The following is a 15,255-nucleotide window of genomic DNA, read 5'->3' as shown; positions in this document are numbered from 1 at the left end:
TTTTGGTGAGTTTAGTTTAGTAAGAGGTTTTCCCAGCAATAAAGCTGCGCTTTAAGTTGTACTTCTGTGTCTGAGTCCTGCATTTTGGATCCACCACTCCTGCTTGCCTGCCTGCCACACAGCCAACCATGACAGAAACTGCTTTTAGCCGAATGGTGACCGTCGAAACGCTTCTCCCACTCGTTCTTTGCTCGATGATCCACCGCTCGAGTCTTTCCTCCAACTCGGGCCACCTCGCCTTATGTCCGCGGAAACTCAGCTGCGTTTTCTTGACCTGCCGGAGCTTGTTTTCTGGCTTCCTCCATTTGCGAACCATCGATTCGTTAATCTTAAATTCTCTCGCGGCTGCTCGATTTCCATGTTCCTCCGCATAGCTGATGGCCTTCAGTTTAAACTGTGCTTCATAAGCGTGTGTCTTTGCCATTTTCAGGGTTGTTAAAACAACGATGTTCCACATAATGCACATACCTGTCCTTTTATACAGGTATGTGCGATTGTCCGGTATATATGATCAATGCCCACACTTCACCCTTTAGCGTTCTCATGGTGTTCTCTACTACGTCCTCCTTACAACACACAGGGCGCACTGCGCTATAGGGCGCGCCGTACTTTTTGAAGTAAATCTAAGACTTTTAAGTGCGCCTTATGGTCGTGAAAATACGGTATTTATTTTTACCAGTGAAACCAATATAACATCTCCACATTCACAAATATACATTTCTGACATTCAAAAACAAAACAAAAACAAATCAGCGACCAATATAGCCACCTTTCTTTGCAAGGACACTCAAAAGCCTGCCATCCATGGATTCTGTCAGTGTTTTGATCTGTTCACCATCAACATTGCGTGCAGCAGCAACCACAGCCTCCCAGACACTGTTCAGAGAGGTGTACTGTTTTCCCTCCTTGTAAATCTCACATTTGATGATGGACCACAGGTTCTCAATGGGGTTCAGATCAGGTGAACAAGGTGGCCATGTCATTAGTTTTTCTTCTTTTATACCCTTTCTTGCCAGCCACGCTGTGGAGTACTTGGACACGTGTGATGGAGCATTGTCCTGCATGAAAATAATGTTTTTCTTGAAGGATGCAGACTTCTTCCTGTACCACTGCTTGAAGAAGGTGTCTTCCAGAAACTGGCAGTAGGACTGGGAGTTGAGCTTGACTCCATCCTCAACCCGAAAAGGCCCCACAAGCTCATCTTTGATGATACCAGCCCAAACCAGTACTCCACCTCCACCTTGCTGGCGTCTGAGTGGGACTGGAGCTCTCTGCCCTTTACCAATCCAGCCACGGGCCCATCCATCTGGCCCATCAAGACTCACTCTCATTTCATCAGTCCATAAAACCTTAGAAAAACCAGTCTTGAGATATTTCTTGGCCCAGTCTTGACGTTTCAGCTTGTGTGTCTTGTTCAGTGGTGGTCGTCTTTCAGCCTTTCCTACCTTGGCCATGTCTCTGAGTATTGCACACCTTGTGCTTTTGGGCACTCCAGTGATGTTGCAGCTCTGAAATATGGCCAAACTGGTGGCAAGTGGCATCTTGGCAGCTGCACGCTTGACTTTTCTCAGTTCATGGGCAGTTATTTTGTGCCTTGGTTTTTCCACAAACTTCTTGCGACCCTGTTGACTATTTTGAATGAAACGCTTGCTTGTTTGATGATCACGCTTCAGAAGCTTTGCAATTTTGAGACTGCTGCATCCCTCTGCAAGATATCTCACTATTTTTGACTTTTCTGAGCCTGTCAAGTCCTTCTTTTGACCCATTTTGCCAAAGGAAAGGACGTTGCCTACTAATTATGCACACCTGATATAGGGTGTTGATGTCATTAGACCACACCCCTTCTCATTAAAGAGATGCACATCACCTAATATGCTTAATTGGTAGTAGGCGTTCGAGCCTATACAGCTTGGAGTAAGACAACATGCATGAAGAGGATGATGTGGACAAAATACTCATTTGCCTAATAATTCTGCACTCCCTGTATGCATGACAACAGTGGGGACAGGGCATCTCCTTGGTAAATACCACACTGGTGACTTATGCATTTCTTTTAAAGTTGGTCTCTAGGGTTGTTTTCTGCATATCGACTAGAAAACAGAAGCATCGCATAAATTTAATAACTAAAATACTGCAAAACCCAAATTGTATAACAGCTTCTTAAACTATTAACAAAGTTTTTTGATTTCCAAAAAAGATTGTAAAAATTTTTTTCTCCTGTAAATTGAACGTCTACACACACACACACACAAAACATATTCATCTCAGCACAGGTAATACACAGTGTCTGACCTCAGAGTCTCCAGTCTACAATGTGGACTCTCCAGAAAACCACACAGTTGATTCACTCCTTGATCATGCAGATTGTTTTTACTCAGGTCCAGCTCCCTCAGATGTGCAGGATTAGACTTCAGAGCTGAGCCCAGAAGAGCACAGCTGATCTCTGACAAGCAGCAGTTCCATAAACTGTATATAAATAAAGATGTTAGTTTATTAAACAACGTTTAATGTTTGAAATCATTTAGTGCTCCATAATCGATCTGTAAAAAATAAAAATGCTGAAGTCTAGCTGTTTTCGAACAAAGGAAATATGATGACTTTACTTGTATTTGAGAAACTCTACTCACTACTCACATTAAGTCAATGTATTTCACAGCATATTGTGTTGGAGTATTTTGGAGTTTTCACTTCTAAGCTCGAGTACTGTAATTCATTATTATCAGGATGTCCTAGAAACTCCCTGAAAAGCCTTCAGTTAATCCAAAATGCTTCAGCAAGAGTACTGTAATCCGATTACTTTTTTCAAGTAACAAGTAAAGTAAGGGATTACTATTGAAAAAACGGTAATTAGATTACCGTTACTTTCCCGTAGGAACGCTGCGTTACTGCGTTACTAAAACCGTGATTTTTTGCGAGAATGTCTCATGACAGTGACGTAAGCGAGTGCGATGTTCGTGACAACAGCTGTGTGCAGATCAACAATGGATAATATATCGAGTGCGGGAGAGAGCATGAGCATGCAGCGTTTAAAGCGTGGAAGTACGGACCTTACTTTGAGTTTGATTCCATAAAAAGTGACAAAAACATTAGTGTCTGTTGTGCGTTGGAAGAAAACTTATTTTTACAGTGAAAAAAAAACCCTAAACGTCCAAGCAAGCACCGAGTGCGCTACGACTAGGGATGGGTATTGATAAGATTTTAACGATTCCAATTTCATTTTCGATTCTGTTTAACGATTCGATTCCTTATCGATTCTCTTATCGATTCTTTTTTTTTAAAAAGGAGAACACTAAAGTCGATTAGCTTAGAACTGTGTTTTATATCTTCTCTTTGAACAAGATAGAAATTTAGGAGTAACATGGCCTTACAAACCCAACAGTGAGATCTTAAGAGATCCAGCCTACGGCTCTTCAATGGGGTGTCACAGGGTCCCCAGGAAAAAAATGTATATGTAAAATAATAAAATAAATATTCTCCTGTAGCAATAACAAAGTTTAACATAACTTATTCTGTAGCAATTACACAAGAATATCCAGTAATGTCCCTGCCTATGTAGCAGATGTGAAATGGTCGACTGCGTTGTGACAACAGACACGGACTGGCTGGAAACAGGGTTTATTCCTATAAAACAGAGTGCAGCAGCAAAATCAGTGTCACACAGCGGCAGCAGGCTTCTCCTCACCCAGTGTGGAGTCCGTACAGCTCTGGCTAGGAAACCCCACACCCGCAATGTGGCCGCAGGTGGCGTTACACTGATTAATGTCCCACTTCAACAATAACACACGGAACCTTAGTTCCACAAAAATAAAGTTCACACAATAAAAAAGTATAACCTATGTACAATACAGTTTTGAGAATATTCACAATTCGTACATTATATCTCAGCTACACCTACAATTAAACACATTCACTTACCAAAGTGAAATCGGGGGCATCTGCTGTGGCAAATGGGTGCAAGCCTTTGACCACAAACTTAGACACTGCTGGGTGACATTCGTCTATTCTGGCCTGAAAGGAGACGCTACCGGTAGACTGCAGCGAGAACTGCCAGCATCTGAGCCAGCCAGACTCTGTCTCTCTCATCATGGTTATCTAAATGCAACGCACAGTAATAGCAGGTTTTGTAATAAGGTAAATCGCGCTAACATAATATGCAATGCTAATTGATTAGTTACCTGCGGTATTAACGGGAGAGGACGTGGAAACGCTACCGCTGCTGCTGGGTTGAGCTTCGCTAGTCCGGAGCGGATCAAAAACACGACATTCGTTGAAAGCAATCGCGTGTTTTTTGAGCAAATGCTTTTTCATATTCGTAGTGTTCCTCCCTTTGATGAAATCTCTACTTTGCAAGTATTGCACGTTGCCCTGTTGTCATCCTTTCTCATAAAGTGTAACCAAACTTTTGAGCGTTTGTGCCGCTCAGGCGCCGTGTTTCCTACTGGGTAAAAGACGCTACTCAACGTGATGACGTCATTCGGGGCGACTGGAATCGATAAGGGCATCGTTTTTAAAAGTGGCAAACGATTCCAAGGAATTGAAACAGTGGGAACCGGTTCTCAACAAGAACCGGTTTTCGATACCCATCCCTAGCTACGACGTAATGGGAAATTCACAGAGAAACTCGTGGATTCTTCCACTGACCGCTGCGGCACACCTGCACCAGGGTAAACCTCCGCCTACCCCACTCCTGCTTTACAGGTGAAAATAGAGCAAAAGGACCGCTAGTCTTTGATTTTATTTATTTTCTGCTGTGTTTTACTTGCATCTAATTGAAAGAGTGAGTTTCCTCAGAGTAGGTGTTTGCTGGCATGCAATTTACTTGGTGAGAACTTGGACACATGATCATGCTAAAATATAATTTTCACATCCCCACATTCAGTAGAAGTTCTAATAAAAGCCATTTGTAGACATGTATTCCAGTTCAGAATGTGAATTCTGTTGCATATAATTTAATTTTTGCTTGATGCATAAAGTTAAAAGATTAAAACTGATAAAACAAGTTTTAAAAAGGGACTTTTCCATTTGATTACATTTTGTATGATGGATTATGCAGAAAAAATAGAATTGGGCTGAAAGATCTATCGCTTTATCACCTCTTCAGGTTGTAAATCGTGTTTTTAAAAAGTAACTAAGTAACTAAGTAATTAATTATTTTTGAAAATAAGTAATCAGTAAAGTAATGGGATTACTTTTTTGGGGAAGTAATCAGTAATTAGTTACTGATTACTTTTTTCAAGTAACTTGACCAACACTGCTGATGACATCTATCAGGTAAAGCATTGTTACATTATATTCATCTCAGTGCTCAGCTAAAACAAGGTGTCTGACCTCAGAGTCTCCAGTCTGCATTTCTGACTCTCCAGAAAACCACAGAGTTTCTCCACTCTTGAATCCCGTAGGTCATTGGAACTCAGCTCCAGCTCTTTCAGATATGAGGAGTTGGACTTCAGAGCTGAGCCCAGAGAATTACAGCTGATTTCTGACAAATTGCAACTCCTTAAACTGAATGAAAAATAGTACACTTAGTTCCACTGACATTAACATGAACCCTCCCTGTGTTGGGTAAATCAAAAGTACTGATTTCTGATGTCTAAATTGTGTGCACATTTTGTGAGTGTGCTTAATATTACATGATTTGTTAGATATAAATTATTCATTTTAAAAATTCATCTGATGAGCAGTAAAAAAAATATCTGTTGCAAATGTTTGTCATGATACATCCATGTATGGACACATATATATGGACTATACACTAAAATTTATGATGTCATGATGGTGTCCTTGACATTGAGCAAGAAAGATGACATGAAAGAAATTACACAAATCTGCAGTGTTTAAGATCTTACCTGAGACTGCCTAAAGTACAGTGTGTACTCATCAGTCCAGAGGAAAGTAGCTTCATCCCTGAATCTGGCAAACTGGTTTCACTCAGGTCAAGCTCTTTTACATTACTGGATGGGGAGCTGAGGATTGTGGCTAGAGCTTCACAGCTTCTCTCTGAGAGGTTACAACCCCTCAGCCTAAGAAAGAAAAGCAATAATATACACAGACTTAGAAATAATTCTTACTTTTTAGGAACTTAACTTAAACTTAAATAAATTATTAATAACTCCACCTACAGCACTTTCTTGGAGGCTTTGGCAACTGGAAGCAGCCTCAGAAGAGCCTCCTCTGAATTTGAGTCAGAGTATTTTTTCAGGTCAAACTCATTCAGATCTTTTTCTGATGACAGTAAGATGAAGACCAGAGCTGACCACTGAGCAGGAGACAGTTTATTTGTGGAGAGACTTCCTGATCTCAGGGACTGTTGGATCTCCTCCACTAGAGAACAATCACTGAGTTCGTTCAGACAGTGGAACAGATTGATGCATTTCTCTGCAGACAGGTTCTCATTGATCTTCTTCTTGATGTACTGGACTATTTCCTGATTATTCTGTGAGATACTTCCTATCTGTGTCAGCAGGCCTTGTGAGGGACTCTCATTGTTCAGCATTGAAAGACCCAGGAGGAAACGGAGGAACAAGTCCAGGTGTCCATTTGGACTCTGTAAGGCCTTCTTCACAGCACTCTTGTAAAACTGTTTAACTGTATGTTTGTTTCTGAAAACTTTAGACAACTGATATGTTTTTTCTTTAAGCAGGTTGACTCCAGAGTTGATGAAGGTCAGATGGACATAAAGAGCAGCCAGAAACTCCTGAACACTCAGATGGGTGAAGAAGAACACCTTGTCCTGGTACAGTCCTCTCTCCTCTTTAAATATGTGTGAGAACATTCCTGAGTACACTGAAGCATCACTGATATCGATGCCACACTCTGTCAGGTCTGATTCATAGAAGATCAGGTTTCCTTTCTGAAGCTGATCAAAGGCAAGTTTTCCCAGATACTCAATCATCTTCTTGATTTCGGGACTCCACCATGAATCTCTGTCAGCTCCGCCATTAGACTTGCCCTTCTTCCCTTTGGCTTGTAGCACCAGGAAGTGGCTGTACATATCAGTTAAAGTCTTGGGTAAATCTCTACCCTCACTGGTTTTCAGGAAATTCTCCAGAACTGCAGCAGTGATCCAGCAGAAGACTGGGATGTGGCACATTGTGTGGAGGCTTTGTGATGTCTCAATGTGGGAGATGATCCTGCCAGCCTGCTCCCTATCTCTGAATCTCTTCCTGAAGTACTCCTCCTTTTGTGGGTCAGTAAACCCTCTGATCTCTGTCACCATACAAACACAGTCAGAAGGGATCTGATTGGCTGCTGCAGGTCTTGTGGTTATCCATAGGTGAGCAGAGGGAAGCAATTTCCCCCTGATGAGGTTGGTCAGTAGCACATTCACTGAGGTGGACTCAGTAACATCAGTCAGGATTTTAGTTTTGTTGAAGTCCAGAGGAAGTCGACACTCATCCAGACCATCAAAGATGAACACAACCTTGAAGTCTTCAAAGCTGCAGATTCCTGCTTCTTTGGTTTCAGTAAAGAAGTGATGAACAAGTTCCACCAAGCTGAACTTTTCCTCTTTCAGCACATTCAACTCTCTGAAAGTGAATGGAAACATGAACTGGATGTCCTGGTTTGTTTTTCCTTCAGCCCAGTCCAGAGTGAACTTGTGTGCTAAGACTGTTTTCCCAATGCCAGCCACTCCCATTGTCAGCACTGTTCTGATTGGTTCATCTCTTCCAGGTGAGGCTCTAAAGATGGCTTCCTGTCTAATTGTTGCTTCTGGTCTGTCTAGTTTCCTGGATGCTGTTTCAATCTGAGTGACTTCATGTTTATTACTGACCTCTGCAGTCCCTCCCTCTATGATGTAGAGCTCTGTGTAGATCTGATTCAGAATTGTTTTGTTTCCTGCTTTAGCAATCCCCTCAAACACACACTGTAACCTCTTCTTCAGATTTGACTTGAACTTGTGCTGACATAATCTCTGAATCTCTGAAAGAAGAAAAAAATATTAAATAATAATACTAACTTTATTTATACAGCGCTTTCAAACAAAGTGCTGTACAGCTATTTGAAACTAAAAAGATAAATAAATAAAAGCGATACATATCAATACAAGTAAAAAACACAATACAAGTTAAAAACAGTAAGAATTTAAAAACTAGAAGGCATAGAATCAAGACATGTAAGATAGGGTGAACAAATATGTCTTCAGCTTAGTTTTAAAAACCTCTAAAGAGCATGCCTGTCTACCTAATATCTCAAATCAAATGAGTAGATACTGTACAGAAAATCCATGATCAAGAATCAAGTGTCGTATCACTTAACTTGCCTTTTTCACTCTGCTTTTTCTTTTCATTTCAATTTATTATGATGGCCAAGATTATCAACAGGAAAGTTGTGTCGGGCATGCTGGTACAATTCATCAAGTGTTTATTCACTACCTAGAGTGGTATGTCTGCTAGCCTCTTGACAAAGAGCTGTCTCTGTCCCTCTCTACCTTCTAGATATGCCAGAAAGCCTGAATGACACACCAGAGTGATATACTGCCAAAACTGTTAGTTTTAGCTAGGTCACAGGTCACAGGTATATGACCCTTGACAAAATTTCCCATATGTGGGACTAATAAAGGTTATCTTATCTTATCTTATCTTATCTTATCTTATCTTATGATTGATTTGGTAACCATATCATCGAATCTGTGGCCACATGTTCTGGACATTCAGGTGAAGAGTAGGAGCTGAGTTGTCAACTGATCAACACCTGGAGTTTTGCAAGACACTGCAGTTGCAAGGTAGTTGGTGCCTGTCGTGTGGTAATCCCCAAAATAGATGGTGGACACTGAAGGTGAAGACAGCTATCAAGCTGAAGAAGTCCTGCTGGGCTTGGTTAGCCTGTGGGACTTCAGCAGAGGGTGTGCTCCAGCTACAAGGGAATCACACTTGTCAGACTCTGTGGCAAGGTCTATGTCATGGGATTGGAAAGAGGAGTTCATCCATTAGTGCCTCAGATATGGGAGAAACAATATGGGGTTTTTTCTGGTCATGGAACACTGGACCAGCTCTTTATCCTCTCAATGACATTTGAGGGTGTCTGGGAGTTTTCCCAGCCAATCTACATGTGTATTGTGGACCTGGAGAAGGCATTCAATGACGTCCCTCGAAGTATCCTGTTGGAGGTTCTTTGTGAAAATGTGTTAGAGTTAGGCTAAACTGTGTTGCCAGTTTTTATTGACAGAATTTCTAGACATGCCAGATGGCAGCAGGCTTTGACTTTGATGGGCTCAGAATCTTATCTCTATGTTTTGCAGACGATGTGGTTCTGCTGGCTTGATCAGGTGGTGGTTTCCAGCCTGGTCTTTAGCCAGAAAAAGGTGGAATACTCACTCCAGGTCAGGGACAAGTTGCTGCCCAAAATGAAGGTGTTTAGGTATCTCTGGGTATGGTTGGGGTGCTGTGACCGGTTGGAGTGAGAGAAAGAAGACAGGATAAAGACATGCTGGCGAAGAGAGCTAGAGATTGTCTGTGAAGGTTCTCAGTCATCCAGGTCATCGTAGTCAAAGGAGCTTGCAAAGAAAAGCGTCTGAACTTCTTTAAGTTGCTTGAAGATGTTTCACCTCTCATCCGAGAAGCTTCTTCAGTTCTAAGGTCAAATGGTGGAGAGTCCCAGATATAAACCTAGTGGGAGTAACCCCCCACAGAGGGACAAAAGGACCCCCTGATGATCCTCTAATCGCCTGAGCTAGGGTGTGAAACTGGGTGTGGGTCCAATCAGCCAGAGTTTCGGGTGAGCTGATTGTGAAACCTGGCTCCACCTTATCATGCGAATTCCTGAGGTCAGATGGCCCAGGATGTGAGTGGGCGTTAAGGCGTCTGGGGAGGGAACTCAAAACTGGATTATAGATGGCAGAGAGTTGGTGTCGTAAACCACCGCCTCTCTTCAAAGATGGTTGCTCACAGTGGACATAGATGGCTTCTTTCACTCCTCTTTCAAACCATCTGTCCTCTGTCCAAAATGTGAACATTGGCATCCTCGAAAGAGTGTCCTTTATCCTTAAGATGCAGATGGACTGCTGAGTCTTGTCCTGTGGAGGTGGCTCTTCCATGTTGTGCCATACGCTTGTGAAGTGGCTGTTTGGTCTCTCCAATGTAGAGGTCTGGGCATTCCTCGCTGCACTGTACAGCATACACCACATTGTTAAGTCTGTGTTTTGGAGTTTTGTCTTTCGGGTGAACCAGTTTTTGTCTGAGCGTGTTGCTGGGTCTGAAATGCACCGGGATGGCATGCTTGGAGAAAACTCTCCTGAGTTTTTCTGATACACCGGCTACATAGGGGATGACAATGTTGTTGCGTCTGTCTTTCTTATCCTCCCTCGCTGGTGTCTGATCTTCTTTTCTGTGCCTCTTTGCTGACTTTATAAACGCCCATTTAGGATAGCCGCACGTTTTGAGTGCTTCCTTTACATGTGTGTGTTCCTTCTTTTTTCCTTCAGGCTTAGAGGAAACATGTTCTGCCCGGTGGTGTAGGGTCCTAATTACTTCAAGTTTGTGTTCCAGAGGGTGATGGGCGTCAATCAGAATCAGAATCAGAATCAGAATGGGTTTTATTGCCAAATGTTGAGCAGGTTTACAACATTAGGAAATTGCTGCGGTGCTTCAGTGCAAACATACTGTCATAAATTGCGCTTAAATAGACATGAAAAAATAAAAGTAAGAATAAGAATTAAAAGTGCTACGTAGAAAGATATATGCATGAGATATACATGAGATATATACATGAGAATAAGAATTAAAAGTGCTACGTAGAAAGATATATACATGGGTGCAGGTGGTGATCAGTGCCAAAACATGGAATGATGCAGTGAACACAGCGTAGGGTCATGTGTTAGTGGTGGGAACAGTCGTACGTTTATTGTTCATGTGTCCAACAGCAGAGGGGAAGAAACTGTTCTTATGGCGAGAGGTTCTGGTGCGAATGGACCGGAGCCTCCTGCCTGAGGGGAGCAGGTCAAACAGACTGTATCCAGGGTGAGAAGGGTCAGCTGAGATCCAAGCTGCACGCCGCAGTGTCCTGGAGGTGTACAGGTCCTGCAGAGATGGGAGTCTACAGCCAATCACCTTCTCAGCAGAGCGCACAACACGCTGCAGTCTCTGTTTGTCCCTGATAGTGGCTCCAGCGTACCACACGGTGATGGAGGAGGTGAGGATGGACTCGATGATTGCGGTGTAGAATTGCATCATCGTCCGTGTTGGCAGGTTGAATTTCTTCAGCTGCCTCAGGAAGTACATCCTCTGCTGGGCTTTCTTGATGACGGAGATGATGGTGGGCTCCCACTTCAGGTCCTGAGTGATCGTGGTACCCAGGAAGCGGAATGAGTCCACAGAGGTGATGGGGGTGTCAGTCAGGATGATGGGGGGGAGTGGGGCTGTGTGCTTCCTGAAGTCCACAATAATCTCCACTGTCTTCTGGGCATTCAGCACCAGGTTGTTGTGGCTGCACCAAGACACCAGACGTTCAACCTCCATCCTGTAGGCAGACTCATCCCCGTCCGAGATGAGCCCAATAAGGGTGGTGTCATCTGCAAACTTGATTAGCTTGACAGACTGGTGGGTGGAGGTGCAGCAGCTGGTGTACAGGGAGAAGAGCAGAGGAGAAAGAACACAGCCCTGAGGGGAGCCGGTGCTGATGGTCCGAGAGTCCGAGACATTCTTTCCCAGCCTCACATGCTGCTTCCTGTCCGTCAGGAAGTCAGTGATCCACCGGCAGATTGGATCGGGCACATTCATCTGGGAAAGCTTGCCTCGGAGATGGTCTGGAAGGATGGTGTTGAAGGCAGAGCTGAAGTCCACAAACAGGATCCTGGCGTAGGTTCCTGTGGAGTCCAGATGCTGCAGGATGAAGTGTAGGGCCATGTTGATGGCGTCATCTACAGACCTGTTGGCTCTGTATGCAAACTGCAGGGGGTCCAGGAGGGGGGCCATGAGGGTCTTGAGGTAGGAGAGAACCAGGCGCTCAAATGACTTCATGACCACAGAGGAGGTACTGGTCCGTGTGTGTGGGCTTCCGGTAAACTTTGATGTTGAGGTTGCCATTCTCTTCAATGTCCACAGCACAGTCCAGGAAAGGCAAACAGTTATCCTTTGTGTCTTCCCTGGTGAACTTGATGTTTTTATCCACAGCGTTAATGTGCGCAGTGAAGGATTCCACTTCTTGTGTCTTGATTTTGACCCAGGTGTCGTCCACATATCTGTACCAGTGGCTGGGTACTCTTCCTTTGAAAGAGCCAAGAGCCTTCCTTTCCACTTCCTCCATGTAAAGGTTGGCTACAATAGGTGACACAGGGGAGCCCATGGCACAGCCATGTTTTTGTCTGTAGAAGCCTTCGTTGTATTTGAAGTAAGTGGGGGCTCGTCCGGGATAAATTTTGAATATGGCACAGTTTAGCCTGGGTGATTTTATAGCTAAGCCTTCATTAGACCAGCTTGATGCATGTAGGAAGGAGGATTTATGTGCTGTTGCCGCGCATTATGAAATCCCTGTGGCTAAGACCATGAAGAAGAGCGAGTTAAAGTCTCTTGTGGTCAGTGGGTTGGTTGGGAAAGGTGTGTTCCCTTTGGACGCGGACACTAGGGATGCAGCGTCGGTCTTTGAAACCTCTGATCAGCCTGAGGATTGTGCTGAGGAGGGGACAGTGACACCTATTGTGGTCAAACCAGGTGGGGGAAAACCCCCAGCCTCTCTTCCACGGTTTGAGCCCTTCTCTGTCGAATCCAGTAATTCCAGTGTTGGTGCACGTTTAAAGGTACATTTGGCTCATCTTGAACTTGAAGCCAAAGCAAGGGAACGTACAGCTTATAGTTTCTGAGTGTTTGGCTCTTAAACGTAAACAAGTGCCCCAGCAATTAAAACAAGCTAAAGGGGTTGGCCTAGTCAAGTCGCTAAACTGCCCCTCTAATATGACCACGAGTGAACCTGATAAGTGTTTTAAACCCTTCATTTTTGATGGTTTTGTCTCCTTAACAGGGTTTCCTGGGGATCAGAAGCCCGGGAGAATACTAAGGGACACGGGTGGCTCACAATCATTTCTATTGGCCGATGTTTTACCAGTCAGTGATGAGTCATCCTGTAACGTAAGTACAATAGTGCAAGGTATTGGGATGGCCTACATACCAGCACTGTTACATTGTGTTCATGTGCAGTCGTTTTGAGTGCTTCCTTTACATGCATGTGTTCCTTCTTTTTTCCTTCAGGCTTAGAGGGAACATGTTCTGCCCCGTGGTGTAGGGTCCTAATTACTCCAAGTTTGTGTTCCAGAGGGTGATGGGAGTCAAAGAGGAGGTACTGGTCCATGTGTGTGGGCTTCCGGTAAACTTCGATGTTGAGGTTGCCATTCTCTTCAATGACAGATTGAAGAGATTAATAACAAGTAGTGATTGATGCGGACATTGTACCAGTCCATCAGAGAGAAATAAGCTTTCTCAGAAAGGTGACTGGTGTCATGGGCCGCGGCCCGGCGTCCGGGGTGCTGTTGGGATGCCCACGCCCACGGGCGTGGCTGCTAACCCCACACCTGCATCCCATCCCAGGCGATCACCAGGTGGACTATTTAATCCTGCCCTACCTGCTGCTCCACGCCAGTCCGTAGTCGCCTCTCAGCGGTAACGTACACCTGCGGGAAAAACCCTTATGACAAATTGTCCATTGGAACTGACTCTGTTTTACCCTGTGTACTCAGATCACAACTTGGCGTTTTTGCGAGCTTCCTGCCTGTCCACCTGTCCGCCTGAGATTCGGAAGCACTATCAGCCTCGCCGTCTCGACCCTTTTGGAGCCCCCCCCCCCTCTGGTTCACTCAGCCCGGCTACCTCCATAAGACGCATACTCCACCTTCCCTCGTATGCTGCCTTTTTTCCGCACCCCAGTAATCTGTTTCTCTTTTGTTTTGCAGCTTCTCACAGCCCCGCTCTCGGCATTCCCTGCGCAGTTCACCTCCCCAGTCCCTCGGTTTCTTCTGGTTCCATACGTTGTTTTTTCGGCTACCCTCATGGGACACCTTTAGTTATAATAAATTTGCTTTCTTTATTCCCTCCTACCCTGGTGTGTGTGTTCTGCTTCTGGGTCCAGCTTGCGCATGGAACTTCGGTTCATGACAACTGGCCTCTGCCTCTCAGGCATGTTCCACAGGAATGAGGCCTGGAGCAGACCCAGGACATGCTGTGGAGATTTCATCTCTTCACTAAGCTGGAGGTGATGGCTGGGGAGAGGGAGGTCTGGGTATTGTTGACTAGGAAATCCTCTATTTTAAAATCATATGTTGTTAGTAGGTTTTATACAGTTTTAAATGACATCTAAACCACCCTCCCAATTAGTTTAACCTAATCAAGCAATATATATTTAATTAATATATTTAAAAAGAATACAATCATGTTTAAAAAGGCAGTGATTCAAACTTGCAAACTTGCACTTGTGCATTAACTCATATAGAAAACAAGAACAAATAGATTCAAGGTCATGACTAACTCATCAATAAACATGACAGTAATTTCATTTCTGGTGTTTGGCTGGACCAGCGTGTCTATCAATGCTATGGATGGTTATGACATATGAATCACGTGACCTAATCAATGTTTTTATTGCTTTCTTTCTTAATAACTTTGTAATATCCCACTTATTAATCCTTCCCTGATTTACCTGTGGGTTCTGAGGTTATGTCTTTCAAATTTTTCAGCAGATCATTTTTGTCAATCTTCACCAAAGCCATTTTAGTAACTTTAACGGTATTGGTTGAGTAGGTCTGGAACATTTGATCGACTGTGTCCAGCCTGTCTGCGTTCTCCAGCCGACTTGTTGGGATTGATGGGAAACCTTCCATGGCCCCCTTCTGACACAGTATCCACTTGAATTTTTTGAAGTCATCACCTCCCAAGTCCTCCAAGGTCTGCAGAAGGACTTCTTTATGTGTCGCCATCTTTTATCATATGAAGATTCAACAGGTGTCAGAACTGTAAAAACAACAATTTTCTGGTTTATCAATGCTCACGGTAATTACAAGTGTTTTAATTCATTCATAGACAACTCAATTTGAAAAGAAACAAAACACAGAAACACACCAGGGCTGTTCCTAGGTATCGCTGATATCATGAGTTAAGAAAGCTGATTTTGCTGATTTAAAGGCGAAACCTGTGTGAGTGTGAGAATTTCGGGGTCTTATCAGTTAATTCCAGCTGTGATTAACCCTTTAAAGAAAAGCGTGTCGTATTTGATACGTGTTTTTGTGTTTTTGGGACTTCTACGTCAACAGCGTGACATTTTTTTTTTATCCTTAAA

At 43.7% G+C, this 15,255-nt stretch overlaps 1 protein-coding gene across 1 annotated transcript in view; it reads right to left on the bottom strand.

Moving 5' to 3' along the window:
* Positions 1 to 15,255, bottom strand: part of LOC309714362 (NACHT, LRR and PYD domains-containing protein 3-like) — a 40,347-nt gene that overhangs the window by 21,763 nt on the left and 3,329 nt on the right. Inside the window, exons 2-6 of the mRNA XM_082546751.1 lie at positions 14,620 to 14,930; positions 6,120 to 7,920; positions 5,847 to 6,020; positions 5,329 to 5,502; positions 2,293 to 2,466 (exon numbers count right to left, since the gene is read on the bottom strand). Coding sequence (XP_082402877.1) covers positions 2,293 to 2,466; positions 5,329 to 5,502; positions 5,847 to 6,020; positions 6,120 to 7,920; positions 14,620 to 14,896 — 2,600 coding nt within the window. The 5' untranslated portion in view covers positions 14,897 to 14,930. The remainder of the gene's footprint in view (positions 1 to 2,292; positions 2,467 to 5,328; positions 5,503 to 5,846; positions 6,021 to 6,119; positions 7,921 to 14,619; positions 14,931 to 15,255) is intronic.

This window comes from Aulonocara stuartgranti (genome assembly GCF_965226115.1).
Source record: "Aulonocara stuartgranti genome assembly, chromosome: 9".
NCBI lineage: Eukaryota > Metazoa > Chordata > Actinopteri > Cichliformes > Cichlidae > Aulonocara > Aulonocara stuartgranti.
The sequence above is the reverse complement of the archived record's forward strand: the minus strand, read 5'-3'. Positions and strand labels throughout refer to the sequence as shown.